The sequence below is a fragment of the Sinocyclocheilus grahami genome, unplaced genomic scaffold (assembly GCF_001515645.1).
Source record: "Sinocyclocheilus grahami isolate Dianchi unplaced genomic scaffold, SAMN03320097.WGS_v1.1 scaffold216.1, whole genome shotgun sequence".
In the NCBI taxonomy this organism is placed as follows: Eukaryota; Metazoa; Chordata; class Actinopteri; order Cypriniformes; family Cyprinidae; genus Sinocyclocheilus; species Sinocyclocheilus grahami.
The window spans coordinates 1,377,326-1,396,067 of record NW_015505395.1 but is presented as its reverse complement, the minus strand read 5'-3'; the positions used below and the strand labels follow the sequence as shown (position 1 = coordinate 1,396,067).

Here is an 18,742-nt window from a genome sequence, read left to right as displayed (position 1 = left end):
TGTGGGGTAAAGCAGCAGAGCTTTTATTATGCCACAGTTGAGTTCTTCCACTGCTTCCGGTCGTGTGTATGTGGGGTAAAGCAGCGGAGCTTTTATTATGCCACAGTTGAGTTCTTCCACTGCTTCTGGTCGTGCGTATGTGGGGTAAAGCAGCGCTGTTTTATCATACTAGATATGTCTGAAAGTTCTGTTATAATGCTACTCTGTGCGGTCGTCACCGGTCTATTAAAACACACAACATATTAAAGCGTCTTTGGTGTTTTCATGTTTTCTACAAAACAAAACCGGAAATCGAGGGGTTATGACGTCATTGGCAGGCGACACAATGACACTATGGACACGCTCCGTGTCACTAGTTAAAATTGCTTATTTCTTTGGATTTAAACATTCTTCGAAACATTTGGGATAATGTAAGTACACGAGTCAGGAAAATATATAACAATGTTCTAGTGGTTTTTGGATATTTTAATAAAAAAATCTTACATATTGTGCCTTAAACTAACATTAACTAGTGGATCCTTATTGTAAAGTGTTACTAATATATATATATATAAATAAAAGTTATATCTGTGTCATTTCAAATATTAATATCATCGACTGACCTCCATGCGTGACGACACGCAGGTACGGCCTGATGACCTGCATGTCTATCCTGTGCTCTTGATCGCCGATGATCACCGTCCTCCACAGACGGCCTGTAACGTCGCCGCCGTCGCCGTCGCCGCCTGGACCCTTCGCACTGGCCACTGGAGTGTCGTCTGAAAAAACAATACGATCTGCATTTAATTGGTCAAATCTGAGTATGTTGTGAAACTAGATGAGTAAAGCTTGATGGCCTTGTCCGAAAGTTTGGAACTTTGAAAAGCTTCAATTTTGAAGATTTTTCAAGTCTATAAAATCTTGTTAGCATGATTTAGCACATTGCTAACATGTTTCTAGCATGATTTAACACAGTTACCATAATTTAGCACATTGCTAACATGATTTAATACAGGGCTAGTAATTTACTAGTATGATTTAACACATTGCTAGCATGTTTTAACATGTTTTATAGCATGATTTAGCACATTGCTAGCATGTTTCTAGTGTGATTTAACACATTGCTAACATGTTTTAACAGGTTGTTAGCATGATTTAGCACATTGCTAACATGTTTCTAGCATGAGTTAGCACAGTTAACATAATTTAACAGATTGCTAACATGATTTGAATACAGTTCTAGTATTTTACTAGTATGATTTATCACATTGCTAGCGTGTTTTAACAAGTTGTTAACACGATTTAACAAGTTGCTGACATGTTTTAACATGCTGCTATCATGATTTAACACTGCTAGCATTATTTAATATGGTGGTAAGATGATTTAGCACATAACTAGCACGTTTTAGCATGTTGCTAGTATGATTTAGGACATTTCTAGCACATTTCTATCATGATTTAACATTGCTAACATGTTGTTATCATGATTTAATATTGTACTAGCATGTTTCTAACATGATTTAAAACATTGCTAACCTGTTTTAGTATTTTGTTTGAATGATTTAACATGTTGTTAACATGATTTAGTGCGGTGCTAGGATGTTGCTAGCATGTTTGTAGCATGTTTGTAGCATGCTTTAGCACATTGCTAGCATGTTTTAAGCAAGTTGTTAGCATGATTAGCTTTGGCAACCCAACATGAGATTTGTTCTGTAATGTTTCCTGTTTTCCAGCCAAAACCACATGACCTTTGACCTTTGACCTCTGACTGACCTTCCCATTCCAGCTCGTTGCCGTTGTTGAGGGAGCCGAGAGAGTCGTCGTCTGGCGTGTCGATGTCGTCCACGTTTATGTCCAGGTCGTCTGGTGTTTCCAGGAAGTCGTCAGAAAGCAGCGAACCTTCGCTTTTATCCAGCGACAGGTTGATATCCGCAGCGATCAGCGTGCGGCGCTTCTGTCGGACAGAATCCACGTGATCCGCCGTCAGAGCGGCACAATGAGCTGGACAGACAAATCACAAACATTTATAAAAGAGGCTGACAAAATTAAAACACATTTACATAAAAAATTTTTTTTTAAAAGAACCCCTTTAATTGATGAAAAACACTCTTCAACCAGAAGACAGCAGTGCATTTTTAGTATCATTAATATACCAATAGAGGATTCATTCATATTTTGAAATAGTTTTTATTTTTATGCTTTTCATTTTCATTTCAGTTTGTTTTAGTGATTCTGTCTTTTGTTTTCTTTTTATTTCATTTATTTGTCTTTTTACATTTTAATTCAGAGTGATATTTCAGTAATTTTAGTACTTAAACTAAATGATAATTATGTTCTGATTATGAAATGTTGTTTATGATATGTAATGAAATTATATTGGAAAAAAATTATGCTCTGGCAACTAATTGAAATAAAATGAAAGTTAATGTTTTTTATATTTCATTTCAGTTAACATTTATTTATTAACTAATAATTATTTTAAGAAATATGTAATAATTATTTTAATAATTAAATATAAAATTATTATTTGTATTTTGTTCGTTTTAGTAATTTTGTGTTTTTGTCCGTTTTTTTAGTTTGTTTTCCTTTTTTAAATGTCTATTTAATTTTAGTTTCAGTAATTTTACTGTTTCGACTTAAACTAATTGAAAATTGTGTTATGATCATGAAATTTATTTTGAAATGTTATGATTATGATATGTAATGAAATTATGTTGAAAAACAGTGTTGCCCAGGCAACTAATTGAAATAAAGTGTTTAACTTTTTTTATATTTTATTTAACTTCAGTTAACATTTATATGTTAACTAGGAATTACTTTTAAATATATATAATTATTTTCTATAATTGAATATAAATAAAAATATAAATAAAAAAAATATTTTTAATTTTAATTAATGGTGATTCAACTTTCAACCTGAACCAGTTTCCTCTTCTTCTAATGAAATCTGTGGATTATCTTTCTCAATTCTGCTATTTTATTAGCAGTGTGTCAATAAAGATTTCATAATAAAAGTCTCTCCACAGTGAAAAACACATGGAGGAGATGCACTGAGATGCACTTACCAGTGTTGTCAGTGAGTCCGTCTAAATCACCGTCTTCAGGAAGAGGCCTGGAAACCAACACAGAGAAATTCTACAGACGACCACAACACACACACAACTACACATTCCCTCTGTCATTATAGAGCCACTTAAATTCACAATAATGACACAGTGACCCACAATAATAATTGGCCTTAAAGCAGCACTATGTAACTTTTTCTGTCTTCAACATTTGCAAAATGTATATAATGAGCGAGTACATCATGAATTCATCTTCCAAACCGCGCACGGTACACTTATAATAAATACTTATATTTGGACTATTGTAGGCTGGTCACAGCTGCGGAGGAACACATACCTGCGTGAATCGCCAGAGACATAAACTTAGAGAAGTAGCTCCGGTCGGAATGTTCTTCGGGATGTGTGCAGCTCTGTTTATTAACCGCTAGAGCGCCTAAAGTTACATAGTGCTGCTTTAACTGGTTGTTGAGTTATTTAATGTATTGTTTTATTGCTAGTGTTGCTAGGTTGTTAATGGTGGTTGCTAGGGTGTTTGGGGTGCTTTTTAAGCTTACTAGTCAAGTGAAAAGAGTCATGCATCCTCAAGTCTCTGTGATAAATATAGCACTTTTACTACAGAACATAGACAGTTAACCAGTTACAGCCTCAAGATTAAACAATCATTCAACAGATGATGATTAAGTCGGTTTTGGCTCACACAGAGGTCAGTGGTAATGTGCACACATTCTGTAAATGATGCCGTTTGCACTTCTGTGTGGAGCCTGAACAAACAGTATGTTTCAGCAGAGTGAAGCACACTTAACCCATCATTCTCTGGCATTACGATCAGCAGTGTTTGTGTATCTCGTGCTGACTACAGTCGGTGTGTAATTACCCAGCAGGCTGTGCGGTGTCAGGGGACTGCTGCTGGTTAATTAGAGAGTGCAGTGCAATAATGAGGGTTACAGAACTCAGTTCAGACAATTTTTGCGACCGGATGCTTATAAAGATAGTGTCTGCTGCATCCATTATCTATAAGTTTTAATGTTTGGCACTAACATAAAAGGTACAATTCTTTGCATATGCACCACTGTAATATGTAGTATATGGAATATTAATCTGTGGTAATGGTAATCTATCAGTACACTGAAAGCTCAAATAAAATCATGCAGTTGTTAAGGATCTATTTTAACTGATCTAAGCCTTAAAAAGTAACTTTCTTTTTAAAGTAAGTTTCTTTTTATAATGAAATCAGACTTATTAAAATTAATTAAATTATGAAATATTAAATTGCATAAAGACTATTATATCATCAATCATTTATTTAAATATTATTTATTGATATTATAAACAAACAATCAAATTAATTAATTTAATATTAAATTAAATAATATAATTAAATATTATATTGCACAAAACTGTTACCACGTGAAGCATTTATATATATATATATTAATTAAATATATAATTATATAATTGCATAAAACAGTTACCACATTAAGCATTATTGTAATATTTTTTATTAATACTATATATATATATATATATATATATATATATATATATATATATACACACACACACACACACAAATAATTGAGTAAAAAAAGTTACTGTGTGAAGCATTATTTTAATATTAGTTATTAATATTAATAAAACCAATTATTACATGAATCATTTATTTAAATATTATTATTTAATATATATTAATAGCATTAATGAAGCATTTATTTAAATAATACTAATAAAAATATTACAATTAATTAATTAATTAATTAATTAATTAACAAACAAACCGATTAATAAAGCCAGTTACTACATTAAGCATTTATTTTAATATTATTATTGATTAATATTATTTAATATATATTACATTCCATAAAAACAGTTACTACGTGAAGCATTTATTTAAATAATACTAATAAAAATGTTAAAATAAAGAAATAAATAAAGAAACATACAAACAAACAAACCTATTAATAAAGCCAGTTACTACATTAAGCATTTATTTAAATATTATTATTGATTAATATTATTTAATATATTAAATTCCATAAAAACAGTTATCACGTGAAGCATTTATTAAAATAATATTAATTAAAAATTATTTAAATAAATAAATAAATAGTTACCACATGAGGAATTTATAGGCTACTTGACAACATTTTTTTTTTTTTTTTACAGTGTACCATAGTATATATCAAAGTATTATGATTTAACCATAGGATATAATCACTGTGCCATGGTGATTTAGGATTATTTAATCAGAAATTGTGTGTAAAACTTTAAATGCAAAATTATCAAAAGCTAAAACATAATCAGGTTCATCAGAGAGAAAGTTTCATACAGTACATGACAATTAAAAACCCATTTCAGCAAGATTTTGTTCAGTGTGGGTTTATGTGATACAATCAATTATTCAGCACTCTGTGTCTCTAGCCTCATTGTCATGGCAACACTGATGACCTCATATTTGCCCAGAAATGGTAATGCATTATGATGTAAGGCTGTGCTCTTTATGTCTTCATGTACTGTATGTTGACCCACATGCTGCTTCTGCACTGTTTATGCCACGATTCACCTTCATTTCTCCCTCATGTGCGGCTAGATAACACATCCTCAGCTCCACACGCTCTGAGCTCTAATACTGATCTGACATGATCGATCAGAAATCAAAGACGCCTGCGCTGCGGAGGAAAATAACTCGCCACTAACAAGCCTCATAGATGTTTACAAGCCTGGTGTCATATAGCAGAGGTGGAAATCTGCTTATTAGCAAGGAAAAATCATTATAACTAAATTTTATCAATATACAGATCAATAGCAGTACTGATTGTGGTGGAAATCTGCTTATTAGCAAGGAAAAATCATTATAACTAAATTGTATCAATATACAGATCAATAGCAGTACTGATTGTGTACACCAGGGCTGCCCAAACTCGGTCCTGGAGGGCTGGTGTCCTGCAGAGTTTGGCTCCAGCTTGCCTCGACACACCTGCCTGGAAGTTTCTAGTGTGCCTAGTAAGAGCTTGATTAGCTGCTTCAGGGGTATTTGATTAGGGTTGGACCTAAACTCTGCAGGACACCGGCCCTCCAGGACCGAGTTTGGGCACCCCTGGTGTACACAAATTTTGGAGTAATTAAAATGTTGTTGAATGAAGTCTCTTCTGCTCACCAAGGCCGCGTTTATTTGATCAAAAAATACAGTAAAATCTGTAAAAAAGTGAAATATTTTTACAATTTAAAATAGCTGTTTTCTAAGTGAATATCTGTAAACTGAATTTTATTTCTGTGATGCGCAGCTGTATTTTTTATTATGCATCATTCCTCCAGTCTTCAGTGTCACATGAGAGTTTGGCTCCAGCTTGCCTCGACACACCTGCCTGGAAGTTTCTAGTGTGCCTAGTAAGAGCTTGATTAGCTGCTTCAGGGGTGTTTGATTAGGGTTGGACCTAAACTCTGCAGGACACCGGCCGTCCAGGACCGAGTTTGGGCACCCCTGGTGTACACAAATTTTGGAGTAATTAAAATGTTGTTGAATGAAGTCTCTTCTGCTCACCAAGGCCGCGTTTATTTGATCAAAAAATACAGTAAAATCTGTAAAAAAGTGAAATATTTTTACAATTTAAAATAGCTGTTTTCTAAGTGAATATCTGTAAACTGAATTTTATTTCTGTGATGCGCAGCTGTATTTTATTTTCAGCATCATTCCTCCAGTCTTCAGTGTCACATGATCTTCAGAAATCAGTCTAATATGCTGATTTGCTGCGCAAGAAACATTTCTGATTATTATCAATGTTGAAAACAGTTCATATTTGTGTGGAAACGGCGATACATTTTATTTTTCAGGATTCTTTAATGAATGCAAAGTTCAGAAGAACAGCATTTATTTGAAATAGAAATCTTTAGTAACATTATAAATGTCTTTACTGTCACTTTTGATCAAATTAATGCATCCTTGATTAAATTAATTTCTTTAAAATAAAACTCTTACTCACCCCAAACTTTTGAATGATCAGTTTCCACAAAAATATGAAGCGGCTCAACTGTTTTCAACATTGATAATAATCAGAAATGTTTCTGTATTACAGTAGCAAACAGTCAAAAGTCAGATCTCAATGTGAACTCAAACATTTATCATCATTTCCTCAAAGACCAAATGATCTGAGCTTCTATCCACATTCACTTTAGCTCTTATTTATGTCAAAAACTATGCTAAAACGCTACAATTTCAACCTCTCTATGTTGCATTTGAAGTTGAGGACAATGCATTGTGGGATACAGAATCTCACGCACTGCATACTGCACATTTGGGAAATGTTGTAGGTCATATTCTGTGCAAACAGAAGACTCATATACCATGCACAGGTATGCAAACATAGCATGCTAGTATGTTATTCTGAACACAGAGTGAGTGTTTATGTCTCAGTCAGTCAGTCAGACAGCAGCTGAAGGTCTTACCGTGGGAAATCATCATCTTGCCACTCATCCTTCACCTCCATGTTCTCCATGCGTAAAGTGGCTTCAGTGGTTCCCATCCTCTGCTCCCGATCACACTGAGAAGATCAGCACATTCAGAGGTGGCTATACAGGCTAAAACCACATATTATTCTCTCAATTACGTCTCTTAAATGAGCTAATGGCATTAAGTTTCTCTCTTCAGCAAGTAACATGATTTGAGGAATAAATGGAATGAGTTTCACGCCTGTACTTAATATTTCGATTGAAAGATTTTGAGTTGACTAAACAGTGATATTGTGTTTATGGCTGTATAAAAAACTATATGGACATATTTGAAAACACAATAAATAATAAAGTGATGAAAACGCACCAAATTAATAAAAATGTAACAAAAATGAAAATGGAAAATACAAAAATAAAAACGAATTCAAAACGTTAAAAAAAATGAATCAAATAAAATATAAAAAAATTAAACATTTTATTTCAGCTAGTTGCCAAAGCAACATTTCCCATTTTTATTTTGTTTAAAAATAACAAAAATAAAATGTATTTAAGAAATAAATAATAAAAATGACAAAAACACAACGAAATGAAAATGGAAATGGAAAATACAAAAATAAAAACTAATTCTAAATATAAAAAATAAATCAAATCAAATATAAAAATCCAAACTTAGTTTATTTAAGCTAGTTGCCAAAGCAACATTTCCCATTTTCATTTAGTTTAAACTGATGTACTAAAATAACTCAAACAAAAACCTAATAAATAATAGGCATATTTAAAAAAATACAATAAATAATACAAATTGCAAAAACACAACACAGTTACTAAAACTTGAACTACAACTTAAATGATTAATCAAAATTTTAAAAAGGAAAATACAAAAATAATAACATTTTATTTCAGCTATAGTTGCCAAAGTAACATTTCCCTAAAACTAAAATAAACGTAAAAATTAATAAAAACTATGTAGACACGTATATTTTTTTAAACATTTAATAAATAACAAAAACACAGTACAAACGTTTTTAAACTGAATGAAAACTGAAAAAACTAAAATATTACAACAAATTAAAAAAATCTCTCTCTCTCTCTCTCTCTCTCTCTCTCTCTATATATATATAGTATAATGCTAATATAATCTTTCATCAAAATATAATAACTGCAGATCTGAAATATTTTAATTTTTTTGTTGACATTGCCTGCAGTATTTAACCCTCCCCTCATCAGCCCGTCACATACAAACACCTTTCAGCATCCAATCAATTCCACACGGAAAAATCTACATTAATCTCACTGAACGTCCTGTTTACTCAGAAATACGTCACGCTGTGGAATTAAAAGGGGTCGCAAACATGGCTCATCTGGTCAAACACTCACAGCAGAAGGGAGTTTCTCTCAGCAGGCGCTGGTTTCTCTCTGTGCTTCACCTTCAGGCCTGTTGATTTCTCAGCTCTTGATTAAATCCATAGCGCTCATGCCGGATGAGGAGCTTCAGAGCTGACTCTCAGTTTGCTGTCTGTCTGTCTGTCGGGTGAAGCCCGTCACGTCTGTGGTTCTCAGACAAAGGGAGGCGTCTGGGGCGGGTGGATGACTTTCAGTGTCTCAGGATCTGTGCATGGCCATTATCATCCAGAAACGACAACATACAGATTCCTTTTGAGCAGCTAGCAGATGTGCTTTTTAATTCTTCTTCACTCCAGATTACGTCATGTCACCTGGCGTCTCCTCCCCTTCCTTCTATCCTTCTCTCTTTTATATGGTGCATTTATTTCCCTCCTTTATAAAAGGTAAACCTTTCCGAACCTTGCTGTATGTGGAGCAAGCTGTAAAAGATGGACATCTCCTTACTGTTCCCTAGCAACAGCATCCCTGTCTCTCCATCCCAGCACAATCTCTCCTCTGTATGTTCCTCTCTCGTTCTCGCTCTCTCTCTCTCTCTCTCTCTCTCACACACAGCTGAGAGACTGGAAACACAGACTCCTCCCTCGGTCTCCTGTGATTGGTGGAGCTGCATTTCCTGCTGCGCTCTGATTGGCTGAGGCTCTGTGTGATAATGTCATCTGTTCAGTACTCAGGAGGCTTGTGCTGGCAGGCTTTGTGCTGGTGCTTGTACAAGCTCAGTGCATGTAATATGACATTTGCAGTCTATATAGACCAGGAAATTAGTCAAATAATGTTTCTTTACATAACAGTTGATAAATTATTTTTATTTTATTGGTACATTTAAAACCAGTTATTCATAAATTAAAATCAGGAAAATGCAACTACTTGTAACCTGCAAAATACGTTTTCATGTAACATCATAGTAGTAATAATAATAATAATAATTATTATTATTATTATGCTAGTTGTTGTTGTTGATATAATAATAATTAACAATAAAAAATATAATAGAATATTCTAATTAAAATTATTAAAAATGTAATAAATATAAGTTATACTATTACAATTACAATTATATTACAACAATTAAAAAAAAAAAATTATTATTATTTTGTTGTTGTTTTCATTATTAATATAATTATAAGTATTGTATTATAATAAAAATACTAATTAAAAATAAATGTTGCTTTTGTTTGTTAATAATTATATTTTAAAATGTAACTGTAAATATAAATAACAATAATAATTATTAATATGGTTATTATAATTTAAAATAATAATTTTATTTATAAAAAAAAATTAAAAATACTATTGTTGTTATTAATATAACAAAATATATATATTTTTTTATTAATATCAGTTATATTATAATTACAATCACAATTATAAAAAACAACAACAATATTTTGTTATTATTATTATTAATAATAATAATAACAACAACAATAATATTTGTATTATTATTATTATTATTATTATTGCTGAATAACGCAGCGGTTTGGGATTAGGCTTTGCAAGGCCATTTGGGCCAATCATTATGAATGTATACAGCCATAAACATCATAAACTCTTTTTAAAACGGTCCTCAAATGGTTTTGTCAATCACAGAGACGACTTCATAAAGGATGAGAGTGAATTTAGAGAGATGCTGTCTGTTCGAGACGGAGCCTGGGGTTTTTCTGTCGGGACAAACACTGACCTGAAAGATCAGAGTGTCCATTAAAACCCACTCAATCATTCAGGACGGCCAGCCATGTGGAATTCAGCACTGAGTGCTTTCTTTTTGTATTTCAACCTCTCATAGTTCACAAAATACATGCAGTGTTCTAAAATATCATAATGATTGATTTCAGTATTAGATAGTTGCATTTGATTGCACAACATATACATTTGTACCAGGAGAACAGCTGTGAATATTAATGCCTATATGGTTCACAAATGTACAAAATATTCTAAATTAATAAATATAAATTATATATTTGTTAGAGTGATAATATTCAACTGCTGAAATTTTAAGTTCAGAGCTGTACTTCACTGTACTCACCATAAGATAGAGCTGGAGTTCAAACAAACCTCCATGAGGCTCCTGTCCACAGGCAGCAGAGCAGCGAGAACTTGATCTGATTAAAGAGAAAATAAAAGCATTCAGTTTTTCAACTTTATATGCGCAGACACACTTCACATAGAGAACAGAGGGGTAAGGTGTGCCAAAGTTGACCTTTACTCTAATCAAAGTGAAATGAATGAAGTGAAATATATTTTCTCTCTCTATATATTTTAGAATATTTGAGAAATCGTTTTTATTAATATTTTGAATAATATAATATTTTTAGTTTTTATTAGATTAACGTTTTGTTAAGATTTTTAAATAATATTTATATTTGATTTTTATTTCAGTCTTATTTCAATTAACAAAAACAGTTTGTTAATAGTTTAATTTTAGTTAACAACAATTTTATAATTGTAAAAAAAAAAAAACGAAATAATAATTCTTTTCACCTAATATTACAATTTTATTTCAACCTCATTGCAATTAACAAAAACTATTTTTAAGTTTTTATTTAAAAATTGTATAACAGTAAAACTAATTTACTAAATAGGCCTAGTTATTATTTTCATATAATATTTATTCATTTAAATTTTAGTTACACAGCTTTATGTTCATGTTGAATTTTTTTCTCAGTGTTTGTAATTAAAAATGTTTATTTTGTTAGAAAAGCATGCAAAAAAGCATTTTTCACTGGTTGTCTCAGACTTTGTACATGTTTTCTGTTAATAAAACGAATGAACACTGGTTGATATGTATTTCAGATCAGCAGAATTATGCATGAAGATAACAGCCGTTTGTCCTTGGCCCAAGGTGAGGAATTTATAATGAGCTAAGCTCTTGAGCCGTTTTCATCACCCTCATCTTCATCACAGGTGCCAAATCTGTAACTCGCACACCTCTATTGTCTTCATATTGTTATTGTTGCTCCAAAACAAGCTCAAATAGCTTGAACTTCTGAACCGGAAAACTTGCTTCTGGAAAGCCGCTTTCTGAAACGAGTGGATACTGGATAGTTCATCTAATCTTCAGGCCTAAAAGCAGAGAAGATGTCCTTCCTCCTGCAGCAGATGTTGGGGGACAAACTGAAGAACATGACAGGAGGAGGAAACACTGATGGAGAGGAGAAAGAGGGCGGAAAAGAGACGGCGGCGTCCAAAGGAATGAGCAGGGAAGAGTTCGAGGAGTATCAGAAACAACTGATCGAGGAGAAGTGAGTCAAACACAAAAAAAAGTGAAATGCATGGGAAGTGTCGATTGCGGCGTTACATTTACTGTAAATCTGCCTGCGTTGCATCAGATTTCTTTTTATTGCGCTTTTCGCACCATTGAGCGTTTTAACCAATCACGCACGTTTCTGTTGGGTTTATGAACGCAGTGGCCAATCAGAAGCGTTTTGATTCTTCAGCGCGGAGAACTCGGGAATTGTTCAGTGCGCCGCTTGCTGACTGAGAATTCATAAATCATTTTATAATTATTTATCAGCATTCTCGAATTCCCTCATCATCATTGAAGTGCAGAAGAGATAAGTAAGAGATTGATTTTGAAGTGTAGACAGTAGTGTTGGGTAAATTACTCAAAAAAAGTAATCCGCTACAAATGACTAATTACTCCTTTAAGATCGCAATTGAATTGCATTGCTAATTAGCTACTGCATTTAAAAAGTAATCAGATTACTTTACTTTCAAGTTTATTTTACTTTGCAAGTTATCAAACAAAAAAGTGAAACTCATAGTTCTTGCAGTAATTTAGGCCTAATATTGACTGAAAAAATTACATATGAATCCAGCAACTTGAAGGATCACTTGAATTTTTTCCAGATATCAGCGAAAAGAACTTAAAATGTTACATCATTTTTGATCGTACAGATGAGAGTAATACATCATTAATTAATACATACATTAAGTAACATAATTTTATTGACACTAGTAACTGTAATCACATCACATTAATTTAAAATGTAACGCATTGCTGCGTTATCAGGAAAAGTAATTAGAATACAGTAACGTTATACCCAACTCTGCAAGACAGCTTCAGTGATTATAACAGGAGTTTTTGTGAAAGTGAACTCACATCAGACTGAAGACATGGACCCAGGCCTGGACTGGGACACAGTTGCAGGCCGAGAAATCTCAGGCCATCCTAAACACCTACAACAAATTCTAAAAACCACAAATATCTCTGTCTCTTCCTTTTTGTTCTTGTACCTGTCACTTCTTCACCAGCAGGGTCATGAACAGAACTGTGTCCTTGTTGCAAAACAAATATTGCTATTTATCTTAAAATGACTTAAATACCCTAGATTTAACAAACCTATATTTCCAACCACATTTTCTAAAGTGCCTAAATGTCAAAATTAGTTAATCGACATTAATAATCATTTATAGAATATCAAGAGCAATGATTTTTTAATTAATAGGCTATTTACATTATGCAATTTTTGTGTAAATACATGAGCAGCATTAAACAGTCTGTAAATAAACATAAATGCAGTAAAATATGGCTTTTGTTGATGAGGGGAAAAAAAGACTGGTAACATTGTGACAGATTAAACTGGTTAAATATAATTACTTAAATAAACAACACAGACACATTTAATAGAGTAATTATGTAACTGTCTCAAAGGTAAAAAAAACAACAACTTGGAAATCAGCTACAAAGACAACTTTAACCACAAAATGTCCTGATCAAAATAAGCAGCAAGCACAGACCTATTTTGGTCACTTTCAGTGAATCTAATTGGATGTTACACATAATTGAATATTAAGCATCATAATGTTCTGATTGGCTGATTTTGTTTTTGAGTTTTTGCTTTCAAAGAGCATTAATACTGATTGCAATTTAAGCAGCGATAAACCATTATTCAGTTTCATCCAGAGCTAAAACTGATTTTATGCATAAGTATTAAAGGAGAGATGACCAATGAGAGGGCAGAAAGTAGATGTCATGTGACCACATTTGTGTAGTACATTTACTAACAAACAACAACAACACAGTGACGCAATGTTTGCCAGAGATTAATGACTGTCATTGTGGTCTCAAACTTCTTTTTTTTTTAGGTTTTCATGTATTATTTACATTTTATTTCATTTTACATTTTATTTTATTTAACAAAACGATTTGTTAATATCTTTAATTTTTAGTTTCATCTAATATTTAGATTTTATTTCAGCTTTATTTCAATGAACAAAAACAATAATTGTTAAATTTTTAGTTTACAATAATTTTATTATTGTAAAAACAATTAACTAAACAATACTTATTTTTCATCCAATATTTACACACACAGTTACCATAGTAATTATTTGTATAACTATGGTATTTTGGTGGAAGCGTAGTTTACCAAAGTTAGCATAGTTTTTTTTAATAGAAAAATAATTAACCTAATAATTAGTTCAATATGAAAATAAAAAATATAAATTATTATTAATAATTATTATTAATTTATAACAACATAATTGTACACTGTAACAAATGACCGTAAATTTAACGGTAAAAGACTGTAAAAATGCTACAGTAAAAACCTGTTAAATGGTTAACGGTAAATTCCCCTACTATATACGGTGAAAAACTGTATTGGACATTACATGTAATTTTACTGTTTTCAGTGTTTATTACTGTTTCAGTTTTCAGTGAATAACTGCTGTTTGTGATGGGCTTTGGTTCATCGTGTGACTTTCTCATCACCTCCTGCATTTGGTGATTATAAGTGTATTACAAAGGTACAAAACAGAATCCTTCAATAGGTTGGCATATTAACATTATTTCAGTTAATTAAATGATGGTATTTAACTGTAAATTTAAGTTAAAACTGTAAAACCTAAAATGTCTCTACCGTGTTTTTTACTGTAAAATTCCGGCAACCACAGCTGCCAGTTTTTACCCTGAATTCTACTATATTATACACAGTACCAAAGTAAAAAAAAAAACTAAACAAAAAAAAAAAAGCCTGATTGTTATGTAATAATATCACATTCTAATGTTTCAGCAAAACTGCATCATTTAATGACAGCTGTATTGGTTTTTATTTAGATCCTTTGAATTCCACGTAGTGATGTTTATAAACATAATGAAATCGTCTTAGTCTGTAATTATTGTATTATCCTAATTCCCATTTCCTGTGGCATCCTGCAGGCCAATAGCGGGATCAGTCCGTTACAGCCGCTACCGCTGATGTCAGAGATGCCTGACACTATATTACAATGATTGTTTGTCATGACTGAAATATAAACAAACAATCTAGTGTGCATTCATTTAATGATGGGAAATAAAGACATTAAACTCTCCAGCCGGACATCTGAAGATCAGGAGTGAAACGAGAATGCTCTCAGTGTGAAAGCTTGTTACTGTGACGTCTCGGAAAAAAGCCTACACACACATTGCCGTAATGTTGCTTTGCAATACACCTCATCTCTTTATATAACGCCCGATAGCATTAAGTCCAGAACTGGGTCACGAGAGTCCTTACTGGCCACGGCCTTTAGTGTGATCCAACCACAACAACTAGTTACATCAGAAAATCATCACAGATTTACACACAGGTGCGTCTGTGGCAGTGTTATTTATTTAATATTTTTATTCATGATTTTTATAACCAATTATTTATTTATATAAATAATACTAAAATAACAATGACAAAGCTACTATGGTTATTTTTATTATTTTTTACAATTATAATTGATTAATTGTTTAGCTAATTAGGCATGTGTTTTGTCATTTTTAGTATTTTTTTCTTTATTTTCCAATAGTAATTTTTGTGTAATTCTAAAAACATTAACTAGTTAATTAATTAATTATAAAAAAATAATGAATTAAATAGTTATAATAAAACAATAAAAATAACTATGGTAAATTTGGTAGTGTTTTTTAGTAATATTTATGTACTATAATAGTTTTTATGAATACATTGAATTAGCTTTGTTTTCATTTTAATTTTAGTGTATTCGTTTTTGATTTTTTTTTTTTTTTCATTTTTAATTTATTTTAATTTATTTCAATTAACAAAAAAAATAAATAATATGATATAATAATATAATAAAGTAGTTTTAGGGATTGCAAAGGTTGCATTTGTATGTTGTTTAATATAGTAAGTATTACAGCGTCGTCCCTGTTTGACTCTAGATATAAAGCCACCTGCTCCATATTTTAGCTCTAAACCCTTCTAACCTTCTTAGGCTCTATCCTGCTGCAGGTCAGCTTGTGCTGTTAACTGGGCTATTGCTTATTTCTGTAGGCAACAGTCTGTAGATCCGTATGAACGATGGCTAATCTCTGTGGGTCAGAGTAATACGATTGTGAGGACTAGTCAGGAAGACGCTCAGATTGATTGGTTTCAGATAAAACCACTAAACAGCATGTAAATAATCAATTAATTTCTGCCCATGTAAATTATAGGCTAATTATGTCACTTCAGCTATATGGTCAATCTCACACAGTGGAGATCAAAATTAGAGAACAACCTACAATTTCCTCAATTTTGAGATCACTGCTGCTTAGTCCTATTTGAAGCTATCCTAACAGGAGCAGAAGGGCCGTTTTTAAGCATATTTCATCAATTAATTGTATTCTGAAGCACAGTATAAAAAACTTAAATGAGATTTGCAAAAGAACACTGATCAAAATTAGAGAACACTTACAGATACCTCCAAGTTATGGTTGTTAATTTGGCACCTGGTGTTAATTTCCTTAATTATATAACAAACCCTATTTAACTTTGCAGCATTCCTGCAATTTTCACTGAGATGACGGGCCGCTCTAAGGTGACTGAAAGCCTGCGACAGCAGATTGTCCAGATGAAGGCCAATAGCAGCGATAGCAAGAGAAGCTGGTCGTTCCAAATCTGTGATATCTTGAATCTTTACAATGAGACTAACTCATTCAAGTCCTCCAAAAAGGCTGGTCATCCACGTGAGACAAATGCACGAGAGGACAGGATAATGCAGAGACTCTCAATGGGGAATCGGTTCAGCACTGCAGCTGGAATTGCTCAACAGTTCAGCTCTGAACAGGATCTGGATCTGTCTCGGCACGTTTAAGAGAAGTCGGACTGAAAGCACACTCTGCAGAGATCAGGCCTCTCATCAGCAGAGAGAATCAAAAGGCTGGACTCATCTTTGCTGAGGAGCATGTTGTGTGGAGAGAAGAGAACTGGTCCAAAGTTCACTTTAGTGACGAGAGCGAGTTTCATTTATTTGGTTCTGATGGGAAACATTATGTTTGGCATCAAGCTGAGGAAAGACTGAAGCCCGAGTGTGTAAATAAGTCAGTGAAGTGTGGAGGAGGAAGTGTGGTGGTTTGGGGGATGTTTGAGTTGGGCCTCTTACACATGAAATGGACCCTTATTGATATTTTTATTATATATATATATATATATATATACATATATATACAGTATATTCTCATATTTCAGCAATGAGAAGTTGCATAAGAATATGCTTAATTTGCATGAAAATAATGGAAAAATCTTTGATGTTAACATTTACATTTTTAGCGTTTAAATTAACATTTTTCAATTTTGCTTCAACAAAATAGAATTTCTTATTTCTTCGGTGCATGTGACGCACAGCAAAGCGTTTGTAATGCTGAAGACCTCAGAAAATCCTGAACGTGCACATTGTTAGTAGATCCGGTTAGCTGTTATCTAACATGAACTAATGTCATAAAAACTTTAAATAAACAATGCATTAACATGTTATATGTTTTATTGACAGAATCTCCAGGGACCAGGAGTTTGCCACAAAAAAAGCCGAGCGAGCAAACTTACGAGTGCTGATGCGTGACAAATACAGAATACCTCAGGTAACAGATCACAGGTTCATCATGATAACCAACTGGAAATAATTTATATTTATATAATTTATATGATTAATAATATAACATGCTGGGATAATAACATGTCCAGATTGCACTGATTTGATTTTGGGGTGACATTTGTTAATATATTGAAATGTTTATGAAATCCAAACTAAGTTAAAACTAAAGCTACTGTATTAAATTTCTAAGGCCTCTAAATGATCAACTTGATAAACTTTGCTGAAAAACCTCTTGCCACACAATCTACATGCCTTCTGTCGTCTGATTGATAGTTTAGAGTTTTTTATCCAATAAAAGGTCTTTTAATGTAATTGTACAAACGTCCAGCTTAAAGGGTTAGTTCACCCAAAAAACGAAAATTAGGCTGTGTTTTACTCACCCCCGAGGCATCCTAGGTGTATATGACTTTCTTCTTTCAGACGAATCCAGTCGGAGTTATAATAAAAATGGTCTTTGATCTTTCAAGCTGTTTCATGGCACTCAGCGGGTGTTGCATTGCTTCAGTAAAAAAGAAGTTAAATAAAAATCGCCCATCCATAAAAAAAGTGTCTCACACGGCTCCGGGGGGTGAACAAAGGCCTCCTGTAGCGAATTGATGCGTTTTTGTAAGAAAAATATCCATATTCAAATCTTAATAATAATCACTCTAATCTAGCTTGCGCTCACGGTTGTAAACAGAAGCAGCTCCGGGTGGATGACGTATGAGGTCAGCGCTGCGCATGCGCCGGTGAGTCTCGTGAAAACCAACGTTTGTTTACAGGAGCAAAGGAAGCAAAGTTTCCTTACTTTAGCAAAGGAAAACCAGTCTCCTCTTAGCTTATTTCGATATCCTCTGACATTCTTCTTTACAAATCCTCGTTTTGTACTTCTAATTAGTGACCGTTGTTTTGTTTTGATCTCTCTGCTGCGCTTCCGCGTTCGTCACTTCTGAGCGGCGCATGCGCAAAGCTGACCTCATACGTCATCCGCCCGGAACTGCTTCCGTTTACAACAGTGAGTGCAAGCTACATTA

At 32.9% G+C, this 18,742-nt stretch overlaps 2 protein-coding genes across 2 annotated transcripts in view; one reads left to right on the top strand and one right to left on the bottom strand.

Moving 5' to 3' along the window:
* LOC107596247 (caytaxin-like) overlaps positions 1–9,404 on the bottom strand; it is a 41,245-nt gene extending 31,841 nt beyond the window's left edge. The window contains exons 1-5 of the mRNA XM_016286939.1: positions 8,865–9,404; positions 7,485–7,579; positions 3,045–3,091; positions 1,753–1,980; positions 603–758 (exon numbers count right to left, since the gene is read on the bottom strand). Coding sequence (XP_016142425.1) covers positions 603–758; positions 1,753–1,980; positions 3,045–3,091; positions 7,485–7,561 — 508 coding nt within the window. The 5' untranslated portion in view covers positions 7,562–7,579; positions 8,865–9,404. The remainder of the gene's footprint in view (positions 1–602; positions 759–1,752; positions 1,981–3,044; positions 3,092–7,484; positions 7,580–8,864) is intronic.
* Positions 9,405–11,758: 2,354 nt separating this feature from the next.
* cplx4c (complexin 4c) overlaps positions 11,759–18,742 on the top strand; it is a 9,361-nt gene continuing 2,377 nt past the window's right edge. The window contains exons 1-2 of the mRNA XM_016286938.1: positions 11,759–12,130; positions 17,628–17,715. Of these exons, the coding sequence (XP_016142424.1) occupies positions 11,967–12,130; positions 17,628–17,715 (252 nt within the window). The 5' untranslated portion in view covers positions 11,759–11,966. The remainder of the gene's footprint in view (positions 12,131–17,627; positions 17,716–18,742) is intronic.